Here is a 19,957-nt window from a genome sequence, read left to right as displayed (position 1 = left end):
TTGCTCACAAGTGCAAGGTAACACATTCTAATAGCCGTTTCCGTTGTGCACAAAATGCGTCAGCTTATCTTTCCAAGAACAGTAAAATTTCATATGCTCCTGCCTGACATAAGAATTATTTTGACATATCTCCATATCGCTGACTCACTTGTAAGTTAATCTCATCTCACATGAATTTTTCACCAGCTTCACTCTGATGTTGATAAAGGAGATGGTTCCATCAAATACATCTTGTCAGGCGAAGGGGCAAGTTCCATTTTCATTATTGATGAGAACACGGGGGATATTCATGCCACCAAGAGGCTTGACCGCGAGGAGCAGGCCTACTACACCCTCCGCGCCCAGGCGCTGGACCGGCTAACCAACAAGCCCGTGGAGCCCGAGTCGGAGTTCGTCATCAAGATTCAGGACATCAATGACAACGAACCTAAATTCCTGGACGGCCCGTACACTGCCGGAGTTCCCGAAATGTCTCCTGTGGGTAAGTAAAGAGCAAGTTGGTCTTGTACCATCTGATTTTAGGAGGTTTGTATTTAAAATTAAATCACCGTAAATACTGGGGAAGAAACCACATTAGCATTTGTGTAGACATTGCCATTTAGTGTGAGGGGAATGTTTGAGATGTGTTAGTAGCCAGTATCCAAATTCTATTTTTTGACACATTATTTATACGGAAAATTAGGAAATTCTTCCTTTTACACACCTGTCTCAGTGTCTTCAAGAAATTACATAGGTCTTACAATCCCTTTTCAATTTAATATTTAAAATTAAAAAATGATTCAAATTATGCCTAAGAAGTTTTAAAAAAAAACACAATAAAATTATCAAACCAAAAAAAAAAAAATCATTCTAGGCACAGCCCTGTGATGATCTATTACTTTTCTTTTCCTTTCTCCCCATGTTAAAATAAGAATTCACTATTCTAAGCATCTCTCTGGGGGCCAGGCTATCAGGCAAGGCCGGCAGTGTAGCTAGGCTAATATTAGAATCAGCTGGTCTATTTCCTTATAGAGTATGCTTGAACCTGTAAATGTCCATCCACCTGCCACCAGTAATCTTTTTGTGATTTCTCCAGAAATTTAAATGCATGAAAATTTATACTGAATTTATAATAATGGTGAAGTGATACTCAGTGTGAGATATATAAAAGAATAATGAAGGCTGTTTTACTCAAAGGCCTTTTGACGTTGCTCCATTACTGGAAAAATGGAAAGTAAATTACCTTTAGCATATACTGTATTTCAAATACTATTAAACTGTCTTTTAAATTCCACTGATTTAGGTACCTTTGGAATAGTTTTAAGCCAGTATGTAATTTAGGTATGGTAAAAAAAAAAAAAAAAAAAAAAAAAAAAAAAAAAATGATGGGGCTGGAATAGAGACCAGTTGATTTATATCTTTTATTTCCTGTTGTTTATAGTATTGAAGGGGGAAGTTTATTTAAAATAATAATCGAACTTGTATTTTAACACGTATTTCAACTCAAGTCTTTGATTTGTTTTACTTGATTGATTGATTGATCGTTTTACTTTAAATAAAAGTCATTGTGTTCATTCCAACTTTCGACCCACACATCTGCCATGCAGGGGAGTGGAATTGCAAAGATGTGTATTACATGTGCCCAATTTAGTGACCCTAAATTTCTGTTCCAGTCAGATTGGAGAGGGAACATTATTTTGGGACCATGGCTCAAGCTGCTAAAGAAATACGAACTGAAAATAAGCCAGAGGAATCGATGCTTGCGGACAGGAAAAGTTCTGAACTTCAGTGGCAGCATCTCACTATAATTATCTTCCGTGTAAATATTTCTTTGACCAAACGGGCTTATTCACACTTTCTCAATACTGTCCACTCCTTCAGAGTGCTTCCTGCTGCTCTTGTTTAATGACAAAAACAACAACGATGATGACACCAGCAGCAACAAGATTTGGGAGGTTTTAGAGAAAAGAGAAGGCACGTTGTCCTCTCCACAGTAGTAATGTTTAGAAAAACAGGAGGTTTTGAGGTGTGTTGAAGCAATTCAGTTCAATGCCGTAATTCTCCTGGGCATTTTGGGCATTCTTCATGGGCTTGCTAAGGTTTTCCTTTCCTGTGTAGAACCCAGCAGTGCAAATTGGATTACTGTGAGCTTTTTGTTCTAGAGGCTGAATAATGCACTGTAGTTTTGGTTCCAGTGGTACCACTCTGATATCAAACAGCGTGATTATTATGTGCATGTGTAAGTTATTTTAGTTATTTGATTCCAACAGGTTCAGAACTTTTTAGAAAATGATTTCTCAGTGTCTTCAGGATTTACTTGACACTAATTGAGGTCACTTGGTTAATATCAAAATTTGAGCTAAGAACAATAATTGTCTACATAAAATGTATCCTATGGACTTATAGTGACAGCTTATCAAAGTGTTCAATTCTAACCAAATAGTTATAATAGCCACTGAATAGTATGGTATATACAACACAAGTTTTCAGTATTTATTATTTAGGCCTACTTTCTTTTCATTGAGAACTAACTAAGATTTGAAACACACTCATAAGTCCCTGGGATCTCTTATTTGTTGCCAGAAGAGCATAGATAAGTGTGACAATACAAGTGTGTGTGTGTGTACACGCATGTGTGTTTGTATATGTCTGTGTGCCTGTGTGTGTGTATAAATTATTTAACGAACACTTCAGAAAAAATTATTCACAACAAAATTTACTGAAGTATAGTTTTCATTATTTTGTTTGTTTCAAGGTGTTTTCTTTTCCAGTGAAGTAGGAAATCGGTACTTAACCGTATCACAAGAATAAATATTGCTGTAACGATGGTGCTGTAAAGATGTTCTCTATTTCCTTATAGAGGAACATCAAAGTCATTGATTCTAACATTTTAAAATAGTCAAAATCTAATTGTTAAAAAGATTTTTAAATATACATCATTCACTGTTTGGTCCTACCAAGCATCCATAGAGCACAGTCTCCTAAGTCTATCAAATAAAAAAAAATAAAACTTTCGAATTTACAAAATGTGTGTGTGTGTGTATACACAACATACACATACATATTCAAATTTTCCACCCAATCTGAAAGAAAATAGAATTGGTAAGGGAAATCATAATCTGGAAAAGAGAATAGACTTATAATAAGATGGGTATTGGTGACTTATTTAAGGCATTTAGAGAGGGAGATCTACATAGGAATATATCTAAAAGAGACGTTAGACTAAAAATGCCATATTTTCAAGAATTTATTAGAAACCAACTTGAACCTTAAAAGAATACAGAAAGGGATTTGTCCCATCCCCGTCAGCTGTGTCATAAATGATAAAATAGCATGTGCTTAAATATTTAAACTAAGCAAATGTGAGTAGCTAATATTTTTAAGATGATATTCCAAATGGAAATAAAAAGAACAGATCACACTAAATGCCTTCCATATGGAATAAGTGAATGCATAGTAAAAGGAAGAAGCAATATGACATTCTGTCATATGAAATGTAGCAAAACAACCAATGTTGTGATTTTTCAAGTTGCCATGTTTTTTCTCCTTTGGGAGGGTTTGGTTTAAACTTTCATTTCGTGCTTTTGTTTTTAAATCAATTAGGGAAAACAAATGAAAAATAAAACTACTACAGGAAGAGACACAGTAGCCACTTAATATCCAGTTAAATGTATCAACTGAATATGCTTTATTCAGTTAATGAAGTTTCAGTTTCTGTCTGGCTTTACTTTGCTACAGCAGTGAGGTTGCCTCAGTGATTTGAGTGTCACGATGTTAGTTTTTGTCATGCTGCCTTCTAGACAGTGATTGAGACTTATAGAGATTGCTCTTGATAAAAATTTATTACCCAACCCTGATGGATGAGATGCCTAAAATTTGAGTCCCATCCACTTCTGAATATATATCCCTGCCTAACTTGCACCATCAGTCTTATTTTTTTGCCAACATATTTTCATGTCCCTTAAATATTTCTGAAGGATGAATTATCATTTATCATATTTTGGGGTTTGTCTTAAGCAAAAAATAAAATATATCAATTTTTCATGTACCTTAGAATAAGAAAAATTAAAAGTGAAAAACAAATCTAGTGTAGAATCTTTAGCGATTTGTGAGTTCTTATGTTTTGTGGCATTTGGGAGTTTTTAACTCATTGGTTTTGGGATTGGCACGTAGGGACCTCAGTGGTACAAGTGACAGCAACGGATGCCGATGATCCTACATACGGCAACAGCGCCCGAGTGGTCTACAGTATCCTGCAAGGACAGCCATACTTCTCAGTGGAGCCAAAGACAGGTAAAAATTGACATGCAACTCTCTTTGTAAAGTCATCATTTATATCTTGGCATAGAATTAATAATAGTTATTTTTATTCAGTATAGTTGGAATTGATAACAGACACTATTTTTACTGTGGTTCTCTCAATATGTGTACCATGGTAATAAACAGCATATTATTTATAGAGACATTAGCACATTTTAAGAATATTTTATTACATTTATCAGTATTCCTACCAAAATTAAACAAAATATTAGATATTGAAAAGTATTTCAGCTGTTACCTCTTGACTATATAAGAAAATGTTCATCGTCTCTAAATTTTTTTTGCTTTGTTTTCTTTAATTAATTCACATAGGAATTACACACAGTAAAATTTAAATCTTAAGCAAAATCTCCTTGCCATGCAGTAGAATATGTGCTAGGTTCAGCTTGTCCTTCCAGGGGCTGGTTTTTCTCAGGGAAATTAGTTGAAACATAACACTTAGGATGATGATCTGCTAAATCAAAAACTAAATTAAATGACTTTTCATTTCAGAAAAAAAAATTATGAATTGCAAAGCTGCCTGGATACAATATGTGGTTGTTTGGCTAGATATTCTGTTTTGTTTCGAAGATGAAATAGTTTATATACCGTAAGATTATAATTTGGAGCACTATTTTCTTGATTATAAAATAATATTTTATCTATTCTGCTCCTCTGGCTCTGGGTATAGGGAAGTGTGGGCAGGTGCGAAGATGGGTGGGTGTGAGCCATTGGTTTTCTTCATCACTGTGAAAATCTAAAATTTCTCTATATTTTAATAATTTTGCCTTTATCATGGAGAATAATTCTTCCTCAAATAGCAACTTTGTGATTTTGAAAATTTGATAGTACTTATGATCCTAAATGAATATGTTAATGCCACTTACCCTGTTTTTCATATTATAAAAAATGGCAATATCAAATCATTCTCAAATCACTGTGGGGGGGATAAACATTTTAAGTGTCTTTTGAGAATGACAGTTGTGCAAAAACAGACCAGTAAATTCGTTGCGAGTTCATCATTCATTAGAATTTTCATAGAGGCCGTGGCATATATTTTTTTGCCAATGTTGTGATAAAGTCTGGAAGCTGCCTAGAAAGTCTGATAGAGGAGAAATAGTTCTGATTCAGCGAGTATTGAAGGAGAAGTAAATGAAAGTATCTGGTTTATCATCTGAATCCTGGGAATGTAGAAGTTGTGCTCGTGGTTGATTTAATGATGGATCTGAGAACCTAAATTCAGACACCCACCCATTCCCTTCTATATCTACTCTGTGCAGCCTAGAAAGACATTGACAGGTTTCTGACAATTTGCCCACAAATTGTATACCTCCTGCATTATATAACCTGTTCAAAAATAGCATGTGCTAATCCCAAGGGTTAAATATTTTGATGCTACTAATGATTGGCTTGTGATTTTAGCTTTGCTGTAAGATAATAGGTGTTTCATAGGCCCTGTGTAGGTAAGACCTCACCTGTTGAGCAACTGGACAATAGTCTGTGTCATGGCATCACGTGATTAGTACTTCAAACTTAATTTTAATTTTCAATCTCAAGGACCGTGTATTACAGGAGGTAAAGTTTCATTTAATTTTGTTTTGGTTAAGAGTTTTTAATGCTGTAATCATGGTAATCATTGGGACTTCTCTTTCATATAGTCATTTGTGCAGAGGTATTCTAGGGATTGTTGTGTCCTCTCTGCTATCATAATATAGAGAGTGCATCCCCCCCCGCAAAAAAAAATGGAATTCTATTTTTCTGACAGAAATGGATGGAGAATTTTCAGGTCTTACAAGCATGAAAAGCTGTGTAGACAGTTTGAAGTAGTCTTCCTTAGTTGGTGTATGATTCTTAACGTATGTAAGAAATAACATTATTTCCCACATCTCCAAATCTAAGGCCTTTTGAGAAGAATGTAAAACTTTTGACAGGAAAAATGCTGAAAATATGTTAAATCAAGATTATATAAAATAGGCCTAGGAAATCACTGTTAAATACATCTCTGAAAGTTTAACCTCTAATTTCTTTTTTAAAAAGGAGTAATATTAGTAATATTAATAATAACCATTACTATTTGTTAATCACATATCATTAACTTAGCCTGGCTAAAACTACTCTGAGCATGTATTCCATCTGTAGCACACTTACAGGCCACATGACCAGAGGGTAAGTGTATTTTCTACGTTAATTTCTCAGTCCACAAAGCCAGGATGTGAGTAGCTGCAAAAAACAATGTTGACAATTCAGCAAGCAAAGAGAATGGCACTAGAAACAAGATAATGTAGCATTAAAAGGACTGCAAAGATATATACACTACCAAACGTAAGGTAGATAGCTAGTGGGAAGCAGCCGCATAGCACAGGGAGATCAGCTAGGTGCTTTGTGACCACCTAGAGGGGTGGGATAGGGAGGGTGGGAGGGAGGGAGACACAAGAGGGAAGAGATATGGGAACATATGTATATGTATAACTGATTCACTTTGTTATAAAGCAGAAACTAACACACCATTGTAAAGCAATTATACTCCAATAAAGATGTAAAAAAAAAAGATTCTCATCACCTATCTTCATAATGTCCCCAAATTCACAGGGAGATCGAGAATTATTCTAATGTGTTTATCTAGTCTGTAACCTACAAGCAAATAGATCCAGTTTGTCAATCTATTTCATATATGGCAGGACTGGCTACATAATTTGCTATTTGAAATGAAAGTGCAGGCTTCTTGTTCTAAAATTAGTAGGATTTCAGACGTCATCAGCAGAGCAGAAACCAGACATGGGGACAGTGTGTGACTGCACAGACCACAAGGCCATGAAGTTGGCCTTGAAATATGGTTGGAGTGTCAAATATCACTTGTCATTTAGGAGTTCTTTCTTAAACATAGAGGTGTGACTCTGTGGTGCCTGCGTTAGAGATTACATGCATACTTGTTACATCCTAGCTTTAGGTAAGTAATACAGTTGTAACAAAGCCCTCGTCCCTAATACACCCTTCATGCACGTTCCATCCTGTGGCATGGCTCATGGTGTAGAGGACCCTCACTCCTGTCAGGGCTTCCTCAGGGCATCCTCTCACAAGAGTGAGGAGATGTAACGACATTCCCTTACTCAGCGACTCTTTATTTGATGCCAGCTCTGTAATCCTTTGATGATCCAGAAGCTTCCATCTCTACTATTGTTGGCTCTTCTCCATGTTTTTATGGTTCTGTTATACGCTTCACTTAGAGGTAGAGAAACCAAATAGTAAATAAAGTCTTAGACAGAAAATTTAGAAAAGAATACAAACTTACCGGAAGAGATTCACCTGTACATCTAATGTATCTTGAACCCGACAGCATGAATAGCCCAGTCCTGTGTTACCTGACTGATGTGGTTGCCTAGACTCCTGGGACTAATCCGGAGCTTCAGAATGGACTTCAGAAATGTACACATCTGAATTCTTAAGGAGATTCCATGATAACAGAATATGCTTTAAAAAGCAAAACAAAACATTGATGGCGGGTAGGAGATAAGAAAACATCTGAAAATTTACTCCCATACCAAAAACGAGACAGTTTTTGCATAATACTAGTGATTGATGGTTCATACACAATACTTTTTTGTGGACATGGATTATAAATAAATAAAAAGTTCTGGGTTACTGGTCAGATGTACATCTATAGAAAAATGATTATTCAGAAAGCCAAAAATCTGAGCCAGTCGCTTTTCTAAAGAGTTACAGGATATATTCTTCTCATCATAAGTGGCTTAAAATTTTTGGCTATTAAAATTAAATATTATCCTCTCCCATGAAAACCTCACAGAACTGTAAGGTTATGATTAGGCAAGACTGGCCTTTACCACTTCAGAGACATAGTAACAACTGTGTGTGTGTGTGTGTGTGTGTGTGTGTCTGTCTATATAATATACAGCAAAATGCAGATCAAATCCAACGTATGAGAATTCTTTTCCAAATGTGTACAGTTGATACTCAAAAGTAAAAAGCTAACAAAAGCCATAGAACTAGAAATCTATTATGTTTGAATGTTCTTATTTAAATTCACTTCTCTCCCAGTTATTTCATTCTTGTAAAAAATATGTTTAATAATTGAGGTATTTGGAAATTACCTTTGCCACCTGCATTTCTTTGCAAACTTTGTGATGATTTTTGCTTTGGAGGAGTGTTATATATAGGCTCATTCGTAAAGAGACAATTAGATGTGTGAAAAATAAGTGAGTAACTTTTACTACCACACTTCTCCCCTGATAATTCTGTTTTCTTTCAAATAACGCTGCTCAGCAAAACCATGAGAAGATGAGGTGGCTGTGTTTTCTTTGCTGATTAGCTGAGATGTTATGGACCTCTCTCCCTCATAATACATGTGCAAGGGTACAAACTCACTTACACATGTTGATTTTGGAAGGAAAATGAGAGATGAATAGAAATTAAAAATTAAAACTGAATGAGTAAGAAATTTTGCTAGAACTTCACTAATATTTGATCTATATGAAATGCACCATTAGTTAAATATTCAAGATTGTCAATGCTCAATGTATAAAAAAGTATTACAAGTAAAGATGATTAACATCAAAGAGAAAAGGGAAGGTGGAGGGGGGTGGAGGGGGAGAGAGAGAGAGAGAGAGAGAGAGAGAAAGAGAGAGAGAGAGATGTAAGTCCCAGAACTCTTAGACAAAGATTGTTATGCTTGGTAACAGAGTGTCTTACTGAGGTGTCAGTACTCAATGCCTTATATATTAGAGTTAAGGGAAGTATTGAAGAACAGACATGAAATGTTCATAGAATCATTATGGCTCTAAGAAGAAAATCTATGTCTCAGACAATTATCAATGAACCAAATGGGTATATGACTATGTTTCTTTTGATTGTCATTTTGATGTTTCAGAGATTAAGCAGTGTGTAGATAACTGAAAGAGTTCAGTGAAAGGGTTACTTAGACCTTGTATTGCTGTGCTTGTAGCAACAGCATCCAGTATAGTGTATTAGAATAAGTGATTGTTAAAACAGCAGCAATAACAACAAATGGCCTACTCAAAGAAGTATAATTTAAATGCTTAAAATACTGATATATTGTTGGGGTGTGTATGTGTATATATATGTGTGTATGCATTTGATAGCTACAGCTTAGAACTAAGTAACAATAAGGTTTCTTAAGGTGGTGTGAGTGTTACTCAGCTTGGAATCTTGAGAACCAGTAACATATTGTTTTAAGTTATTCTTAAACTATTGAAAGATCTTCTCATCTCTTCCCCACTCCTAGAATATTTACGGAACTGTAGAATATTGTGAAGAATAGGGAAGGCCTGATATAGTATAATGTAGGCTTGTAACTTATACTTAAGGCTGAAATATAACACACACAGACCATTTTTACATGTGTCCATGGAAGAATCAGCATTTAAACAATTTAAATTGGCAGCTTTTAAAAAACATTTTGTAAATTTGGAGGATATAAAAACATTTTTATGCTGAACATGAGGGAAAAAAAACATTTATCCCAACTTGTTTACAATTATGTTCTCCCAAAGAATCATCCTTTATCAAACAGCCCAGTTTTGCCCCTGAGAAGTCCGTGATACCAGAGTTCCTGTTCCTCACATCTGAGTCATTGGGGATTTAAATTCTGACTTAAACTCTAAAAGTTAGAATCTGTTTAATAAAATGATTAGACATTTTTCAAACAAAGTCGATAAAAGGGTTCTAGGTAGGTAGGTAAGATGTCTTCATTGGGAATGATAGAAGTACAGGAAATGATTAAGTAGGATTCTAGACTCCTTCTGGTATCTAATTAGCAAAGATGGCCTCATTGCTAGTTTCGAGATCTGTACAGGGCAATATTGAATACATAGGTTTTCATTTGACATAATCTCTATGTGCATATACTAAGTATATTAAGTATATAATGTCATTTTATATATTTACATATAGCGTAAACGAAATTCTATCTCCTAAACATACTATTACCTAACCTATTTATGTAATAATTAAAGTTATTAATATAAAACCACTAATTTAGTGCAGCAATGATTATTGAGTCAAGCTTTCCTACCAAGCAACATGAAGGTCTGAAATCAATTTTTCATACCTCTGAAGTCTTAAAGGCTATCCACATTAAATGCAATTGGTTCGAAGAAACAATACAACACATCAATATTTTTAGTGTCTTGATTTCCATTAACACAGTCATTCTCATCTATAGTACTTTTTCTCAGACCTTTAGATACAGCATAAAGTCATCCAGCAGCATAGTTTGGAATGGTGTTTTGTTTATTAAACATACATAACTCTCATTCCTTTTATTTATGGAATAGTTATTTTGCTGGAAAAGAGGTAGTAGCTGGAAGAGAGTTAGGGACCATAGCTGAAAAAGGTTTGTGGTGATTTCACATCACTGGGAATTAAGTTGTTGGAGAGGGTGAAAGAGAAAAAGAGAGGTTCATTGTCATATACTTGTACAGGCCACTGCCCATTCTTCTAGAGGAGTATATTTTATTTATTATAAGTTGGTATTTCCTGAACCATACATTTCCGTAAAATCTAAAGATAATCCTCTCTCTCCGCTTTTCCGCATTACAGTGTTTTCTGTGTTTGTGATGTTGTGTATAATTATTATATCCCTTTGGCCTTTAATATGCATTGCAATTATTAAAAGGAAAAAACAAAACAAAAGGCAACAACTCAAGAGCTGTTTTCTACCTATATCAGTGTTCTTCGCTAGTATAAATGCAGTGATTCATGATGCATTTTACTGGGATTTGAAATTTTACAGGAGTCATCAAGACCGCCCTTCCAAACATGGATAGAGAGGCTAAAGACCAGTATTTGCTTGTTATTCAGGCAAAGGATATGGTTGGTCAAAACGGAGGGCTCTCTGGAACCACGTCGGTCACCGTGACCCTAACTGATGTCAACGACAACCCGCCTCGCTTTCCTCGAAGTAAGCTGTTCTGTTGCACGTTGCAAGCACATTCGTTTTCTTGCCAGATTATAAAAATGTCTTTAAAAAGGAGTTTTTCCAAATACTTCTCAAACAAATAATTATCTTAACTACGTTCTCCCCCAGTTTCAGCAGAGGCATGACTTTTAATTCAGTAATATGGAATAATGAGGGTATTGAAAATAATTAGAAGTAATTATATCTTTGTATTACTTCTCTCTTAAATATAATATGCTTTTTCTTTTGTTCACACTTTGAATACTAGACAGTTGTGAAGTTTGTTTATGCGTTAATCTTTTTATTCAAAGACATGCTACTCTTTACATTCTGTAAGTTATGAGGTTGTTGCCAATTAGTAACATTCAGATACGCTTCGTGAATTCTCTACGCTAAAAATATTGCTTTATTTTTAAAGATAAAAATAAGAGTCCTGAACTTCACTTTTCATTCCACACTTTTTTTTAACCAGTTCATGTACCTTGAACATTCCTTCTGGTACCTACCACATCTTTTTTATGCAAACGCTCAGCATTTCAAAAGAAATCAGTCCAAAGAACCAGAAAACTGCATTCCCTCAATTTAGTTTCTTTGACCAAAGTGGCTTTTGTTTTAAACAAGAGGAAAAAAGTAATTTCTTTAGGTAGAGCTGTCCTGATTGTAAAAAAAGCATTTCATCTCACTCTCTTTTAGTTGCCTTTTTTCTGCTTTTTTGTAAATGTGTGTGGTATTTCTTTAGAATACTCAAGAAAATAAGGAAATCATACAAACTACAATGTTTTTAAATGCTTGTCTGATAGAAATAGGGAACTGAGCTCCCTTATGAACAGATCTTAAAGCTAATAATGTTAAACATGGACACTTTCTCTGCAAATATGAGTGCCACCACGTTTTCCTTCAAATACTGCTTCTTTAGATGTTTTATTTTACATATTTTTAATATTTATATTGTTGTTCGACAGACATTTCAATACCTCCTGGCAAAATAAAGAAAATTCCACTAACTTTAACATTAAAAAAAAAAAAAAGAACCTATCCTTAATTGTGTCCTTGATGGCTTACAATGGGGAGGAGAGGAGGATGAAGAATAAACAAAACAATTAATGCGATCATATTTGGCTGATAATAGAATTAGCTGTTTCTCTTTAACTACAGTGATAAGAATTGACACTTAGAATTTTTGTGGTTTCAGTTGACATGATTTGATAGGATAGAGCATGGATTTTCTAGCTTACTAGATACTCCCCTACTTATTAAAGTGAAGGAAGCCAAAAATATGTCATTAGGTTTTTCATTTTGGCTGAGATTTTTCTCTACCATTTAGTTACTATTCTAACCTTGAAATTTTTGGATTTTCCTAAGGACACTTGTAGATATGTGAAAGGGTCGCTCAAAAATAGTAAGTATGTGTTGTAATCATTTTTTAAAATCAGTAACAGTTTATAAAATGTAGAAAATTGCAAAAGCAATCATTCTTAGCCTAGAATGTGGTCCCTTCATATGGATACATTTTCCTTTCTCTGTGTCAAAGAGAATCCTTTCTTTTCGCCTCATAAGAAAGTGCAAATGCACCACTGTTAGCAGCCAGAAGGAAATGGAAAAGGGGGGAGGAAGCAGGAAAAAGTAGATGATTAGAGGAAAACAGTGAAGGGACGTTTCCTAGTTTCAAAGGTGAAGGGGTTGTTGCCTAGTTTCAAAGGGATGGTTGACGTACTTCATCTGTCTCCCAAACTGGCTTTTTAAAATTTTTATTTATTTATTTATTTATTTTTGAGGGGAGGGGTAGGGGGGAGTTGAGGGATGGTGAAGAGTTTTTACAAAAGAAAGTTTAAAAAAGTTACTATTCTTCTTTGGCTTCTCTTTCCTCCTGTTCAAATAACATTGCCTCTGCTCTTGTACCATTGTGCCCCAAATCAGTTCTACATCCAGCTCACACAAATAATTCTTATCCTTGGTAAATTTATGAGCTAAAAGAAGACTAATATTGACTTTCCTCAGCTTCCTTGTCCAGTTTTCTGAAACTTTTGCAGCAAAAGATACTTTTATGGAAATTCCAACATTGAGTAATCAGAATTATTTAGGCTTGGTTTTTGCCCATTTGAGGCCTAAGCTATACTATTTTAATTTTTTAATATTCAATATTTGTATTAATTGCATTTTAATTCTTTATAGTCAATACTCAATGTTAAGTGTATTTATAATTATTTGAAATTTACCTTTACTATTAAAAGTAGCATATTTCTCAGCACTAGAAATACCGGAATGGAGGATCTCCTCATGCCTTTCCCCAGGCCATCTGTTTCTGCTCTTACTTATTGATTATTATCTAATTATTTCCATGAAACTTCTTGAGGCTGCATGAAATTTGTCATATGCATCTTATTGCTTTGTTATCTTCTTTTTCAAAAAATAAAAACAAATTAAGCAAAGATGGTGCAAAATAGCCAAATAATTAAATTTTTATTGGTTAGTTTGGTGTAAGGTTTTGTTCATTTCTTGTTTTTAATTTCACAGGGTCGTACCAGTATAACGTCCCAGAATCATTGCCGGTGGCTTCCGTTGTGGCCAGAATTAAAGCTGCCGATGCAGATATCGGAGCTAATGCTGAAATGGAATACAAAATTGTGGATGGTGATGGATTCGGGATTTTCAAGATTTCTGTTGACAAAGATTCACAGGAAGGAATCATTACTATACAGAAGGTAATATTTATTTTTGTTTCCTGTGAAGGTAATATCATAGAGATTATTGAAAAAACTTGTCTGCTCTGATGGAAGAACGTGTTAAACACATTGAATGGCTTTATGGGACCATTGTTATTTTAATTTTAGGAAAAAATGCTGTGCATTTATTTTTATGTGTCAGGATTGTAGAGAAAATTGAGTAACGTGTAATTACACTCTATCAGTTCTATTCTCTGAGCAAACCCACAGCTCTTATCTAAGCTCTGTAACAGAAAAGCATACTGGCAAATGTGCCGTTTTAAATGACCTGCTTGGTGAGATGAATATTCTTTTATTTCTTAATTAATTTTTATTGGAGTATAGTTGCTTTACAATGTTGTGTTAGTTTCTGCTGTACAGCGAAGTGAGTCAGCTATACGTATACATATATCCCCTCTTTTTTGGATTTCCTTCCCATTTAGGTCACCACAGAGCAGAGTTGAGTTCCCTGTGCTATGCAGTAGGTTCTCATTAGTTATCTATTTTATACATAGAGTGTATATATGTCAACCTCAATCTCCCAATTCATCCCCCCCCGAATATTCTTCTTTGTTGACTATTTTAGTAATGAAACCCTAAAATCATCCAAAAGCCTTTGTAAGCAACTAGAAAGCACTCCACATACATGAAAATATACATAAACTTGGAACTAGAAACTGAAATGTTATAGACTAGCTACATTATCAGCCATTCCTTTTTAATATTTATATTAACTGAAGTATTTGAAAAATTTATATAAACAGAGCATGGAAAGTTGTGAAGCCTATCATAATCCCTTAAAAAATACGTGCAAAAGAGATTTAATTTTAAAAAAAATCAAAAGGAATTGTTCCAGAATATAGTCTTATTTTCTCAAATGTTTGAAATACTAAAAATTAAAACATATATGAAAATGCCCACACTCAAGATACTGGGATTTTATGCCAGTGTAACAATCCAGGTGTATAGCTCTGTAATTAACACTCCTCAATAATTAACACATCAATAAAGAAAGTTATATTTTAGTTGTTATAGGAAAACATATGTTCAATTTCAGGCCAATGGGCAAAACATTTCTGCAATTATTTCCAGTGGACAGCTGCTGTTTTAGCTCAGCTGGTGACAGTCTGTCTAAAAAAGTTTTAATAAGTAGGCTAGGCCAACTCTTGGTAAAATATTTTGTTTTGTTGTCTAAAATAAAAGGAATGCACTAAGGTGCAATGCTGCTCAAAGATTTCAGAGGTTTATCTGAAATCAGTCTGCTCATATTCCAGAAGTTTTAAATATATATTGAAATTATCTTATTGAACACATGTATATTTCATATAATGAGACAGCATAAATCATTGAAGAAATATATAAATACAAATATATATGTATTTGATATGAGATATTTGATTAATAGAAAAAATTTTATACTCAGTTCCTTGATATTATTTCTAGAAGTTTTAGAGAATTGTTTAAAAAAAAAGCTATAAGAAAACTGGATAAAATGCATTTAATCTCACAGCATAAAACTCATTAAACAAACTACAAGGTAAAAATTAATGATAACTTACAATGATATAAAAGTCACATAAATAATTATTACTACTGTTCTAGGTAGTGGTTAATATCTGTTAGGATTTATCTTGAGTAATTTAAAGCCTTCTTACTTAATTCTCAAATCTCATGAAGGTATTATTAAGTACAGTGAACATGGAATCATTATAGAATATCCAACAAAAGAAAAAATGGTTAAATAATTTTTGATATTTACAAATTGTAGAATCTTGTACATCATCAAAATGATGTGGTGACATTGCCTTAGCATACTAACTAATATGGGAAATGATTGTATAAAATATTACATGAGAAAAGCAGTATCCAAAATTTTACAGACCCTTTGTTTCAAATTTTCATTTATATAGAATAAAAATTGTAGGAAAATGTTAAAATGATAACAGTAATTGTTTCTGGATCTTCACTGTTTTTCAATATATAATATGCGTTCATTATTATAATTACGTTCCTAGATTCATAAGAATATTATTCGATGACCAAACCAAAATATATTTCATTAACAGCACTGTTTGATCTACTTTTAGTATTGATGAAAACTCTTGTCCAAATGCAGAAATATGTCACAGAGATGTCAGTCACTAGACTGAAATTTAATGTGTTGTTGAAGCTTTCTCAGATATTGAAAAAGACATTGTTGTCCTCTGTGTAATGAATTAAGATTCAAAAACATTCCAAATCCTATAAGCATTTAGATTAATGGATTAAAAAAATTTTTGATACTACAGATTTCTACCCATGCACAGCCAAGTGAGTGATATTTGTACCTAATAAATGCCCAATAATTGGTAATTAAAAATTTATCAATCTGTCATTATATGGGAAGTTAGCTAAATGTTTCAATAATTTCTTATGCTAAATATGAGATCAAAATTGTGTTATTTTCTGTTTAAATTATTGACAATGAAAAATAAGTTTTATTTTCTCCAGTGGCTTCTAATGAATACTGTCTAATTTTTATTGTTTCTCCTCCTCTGTTTTCTTATATAATGTCAGTGATGGCCTTTGGATAATTAAGCACACTCAGTGTACAGGAAAATCTTGAGAGACAATGATGGTGGAAAATTTTACAATTTTACTGTTGTGACGTAAATAACCAGTAAAATGTTTAATATTTAATGAAGAGAATCTTGTTCACTTTGAACTCTGTAAAGCATAGAACCAAGTCGGATAATATCTACATAGAAATAAGTGGAAATAGCACCTCTTAGTTTTCTTCACGCTGAAAATCTTTAGTATTAGCAAATGTTGCTTCACACTTTCCTCCTACCCTTTCTCCACACACTCCTGCATAAATAATAGATATCGAGGTAATTACGTGGTATACATCAGCCTAATTTTGATTTCCAAAGCTCCCTCCACCCACAGACTCCTTTTTAAAAATTACAGTTTTGCATTTTCTGCTCATATATCCCAATGCCTAACCAACCCAACACAGAGTTCTTACCGATATTGAAATAAACATAAAAAGTGGCTTCTCTAAGAGTTAATTAAAAATAGTGGAAATGATATATTGGGTTGGCCGAAAAGTTTGTTTAGGTTTTTCTGTAACATCTCACAGAAAAACCCAAGTGAACTTTTTGGCCAACCCAATATTTACTTTGCAGTTCAAGCTTTAGTGATCAGTGAATTCTTTTCACTTGAAAAACTTGCTTATGGTATTAGAGGTTAATCTAGTTTTTAGATGAAAAAGTACTGTTACTTTGTAATATTTTAATTTTTGAGAAGTTTTTTATTTATTCAAAAATGCAATTCACATTTTATGTGCAGTGACTACACTTAGCACTGTACCTTAGTATTAGTTTTGTATTAATCCAGGGCTTCTCCTGTTTAAAAACCTCAAATAAGGCTTATATTCCAACTCCTTACATGGACATCTAAGAGCTAGTTTTGGACCCCTAGAATTATTTAGACTTATATTTACCAGATACATATTCCACTATTCCTAGTTTTATTCAAAGATCTAGAGTAGACACTAAGCCACTTTTAATTCCTAGAAGCAACATAAATTTTCTTCTCGGTCTTCAAACGTTCCCTCCTGCAGGACTCACTTATGCTCCGCTCCTGTGCCCACTTACTGTTGGGGTGTGTGTGTGTGTGTGTGTGGGGGGGGGGGTACGCGGGCCTCTTACTGTTGTGGCCTCTCCCGTTGCGGAGCGCAGGCTCAGCGGCCATGGCTCACGGGCCCGGCTGCTCCGCGGCATGTGGGATCTTCCCGGACCAGGGCACGAACCCGTGTTCCCTGCATGGGCAGGCGGACTCTCAACCCCTGCGCCACCAGGGAAGCCCTGTTGCTCATCTTTTAAGACTGGAATATTGCTCCCATTCTTCCTTCTTTAAACCAAATAATTAAACAGGGGAAGTAAAATTGTCTGTACCACAATTTGTTTTTCTTGATCCAGGAAGGGTGTGTGTGCACGCATGTGTATCCCTTCAATGTTGGGAGCTGGTCTAGTAAAAATGTATTACCATGTTTTTTTTTCATAAATTTAGCTGTGGTCCCAAAGATTTGGGCAAATATCTAAGTCTCTGTAGAAGTGTCTGAGAGAGCCCAAGCCCCATTTGCCAGCCAACTGGTTGGTCCCACCTCGTCTCTTAAAGATTTGAACATGACCTGAGAAAGGAGTTGCGTAGTAGATGAATAACGCTATTCTCCAGGTAGACAGGGGGAGGGAGACTTTCTTATGGAGGTAACCACCTGTGCAGAGCTTTGTCATATGAGATAGCACGTTAAGCTCAGAGAACTAGAAATAGGGCCATTTTACTGGAGCACAGTGTGGGAGGAGGGGATGCTGGCATGAGATGAGGCAGTGTAAGTGAATGGGCTCTTTATGCCTCCTTTGCAAGGCCACTGTTACATATATGTACAGTGCTTTGCAAATGAGAGTGGATTACAAACAATAAATATTAAAAGGTATTTTACTTTCAGCTATAATAAAATATGCTATGGAATAGAAAATTATATTTGCTATTTTCTCTTTAACCCTTATTGTTGGGACTGTGATAATTCTAATTCAAAGCATTTCTTTTCAAAGCACTGAATTTTAATGATATTTATTTAAACATTTATTTAAAATATTATCACTTTCCTGGCTACAGTCAAGTAGCACACCTTTTTTACTGTTAAGTTTAAAGCCTTAAAGTCTTTTCTGGTTTCTTTTCTTGTCCCTTCTTGATCCATAATAGATCTTGTCTCTTTGTTTTTTTGTTTCGTGTTTTTTCCTACTCTCTTTGGCATTACCCTAAGATTGGTTATCATTGCTTCACTCCAAAACTATTTTCATTGTTCCTGAGCTTTTTAATTTTTAAATCTATCCTTTTTTTAAAGAAATTGCTGTTCAAAACTCAACACTATTTTTATTATTCCAACTAGTTTGAAAAGAAGCTACTTTATACTAAGAGAGTAAGACAGAGTGATACAACAAATTGAAAGGAAGTGGTAAAATAATCATCAATGAGGTTATAGATTTAGAAAATTCTAAAAATTTATTGAAAAATTATTAGAATTAAGGAGGGCTTTCAGTAATGAGAACTACAGAAGTAAGTTACAAATCAGTAGCTCCATTATAGCTCATGAGAACATGTGTATGAGCTCTGGTCTTCAATCCAACCTTACGGCTTCAACCCACTAGAAGTTGTGTGTGGAATATCCATCCCTCTTGTCCGTTTCCCTAAACTTTCCATCTTAAAGCAGTGTGATCTCACAAAGGCAATCTTTATTCCCAAATCCAAGCGCTTTTCCATCATGAAGCCAACAGTATCTTGATTCTCAATTTCAGAAGAGTGTCTTTTGTTTACTTTTTTTTTTTTAACTAAACTCTCTTTGGAGTGTTTTTCTCAGAATGAAGGAAGTCCTTTCTGAAGATTTGCTGATTCTCTCTGTTAAGAACTAACAACTACTTATGACACTCAAGGACAGGATTTTGATTTTCAGTTCTACTTATCAAGATTTCGGTAAATGGGGGTCTATATTCCATTCCAGCTAAAACATTTCCAGAGACCCCTCCGAGTTGAGCAGAGTCTGAGAAAACATATATGAGTCCCATAAATTCGGTATTCTTTTCATGACCAGATAATAGGAGAATCATTTGTGAAATCTAGAATGGATTTCTGAATCTGAGTCACAAGAGCATTCTGATTAAAACTAAGAAATTCTGAAAGAAGACAAATGAAGCCTTCTTCCATTGTTCTCAGAATATTTTTAAATTTTCACTGAGATAAACTAGAGAATGCTATGGACAGTCCATAAATACGAACCGTTTGTTCATAGGTTTTCCAGGCTCTCCTGACTATAGGAAAACCTTTACAACCAGGCACTGCTAAGATGTTGATGAGCTTTTTGTTAAAGACATAAGTATATTTGTTCTGATGATGTGTGTCTCAGAGTATTACTTCACATTTGGATAATAGAGTTCCTGTGTCCATTTAGATAGTCATTTCTATTGGAATTAAGTTATTTTGTACCTGTGAACCATGCTTGATAATC

At 34.4% G+C, this 19,957-nt stretch overlaps 1 protein-coding gene across 3 annotated transcripts in view; it reads left to right on the top strand.

Moving 5' to 3' along the window:
• The window catches only part of CDH7 (cadherin 7), a 122,435-nt gene that overhangs the window by 55,563 nt on the left and 46,915 nt on the right, over positions 1-19,957 (top strand). For 2 of the 3 annotated variants that reach the window (XM_024754851.1, XM_024754852.1), the window contains 4 exons: positions 187-481; positions 4,153-4,272; positions 11,045-11,212; positions 13,724-13,911. In XM_024754851.1, the coding sequence (XP_024610619.1) occupies positions 187-481; positions 4,153-4,272; positions 11,045-11,212; positions 13,724-13,911 (771 nt within the window). The remainder of the gene's footprint in view (positions 1-186; positions 482-4,152; positions 4,273-11,044; positions 11,213-13,723; positions 13,912-19,957) is intronic. The other variant, XM_024754853.1, reaches the window with a different exon arrangement.

This window comes from Neophocaena asiaeorientalis, unplaced genomic scaffold (assembly GCF_003031525.2).
Source record: "Neophocaena asiaeorientalis asiaeorientalis breed wild unplaced genomic scaffold, Neophocaena_asiaeorientalis_V1.1 scaffold124, whole genome shotgun sequence".
Classification (NCBI taxonomy): Eukaryota; Metazoa; Chordata; class Mammalia; order Artiodactyla; family Phocoenidae; genus Neophocaena; species Neophocaena asiaeorientalis.
Note: the sequence above shows the minus strand (reverse complement) of the source record. Positions and strands in the feature narration are given on the sequence as shown.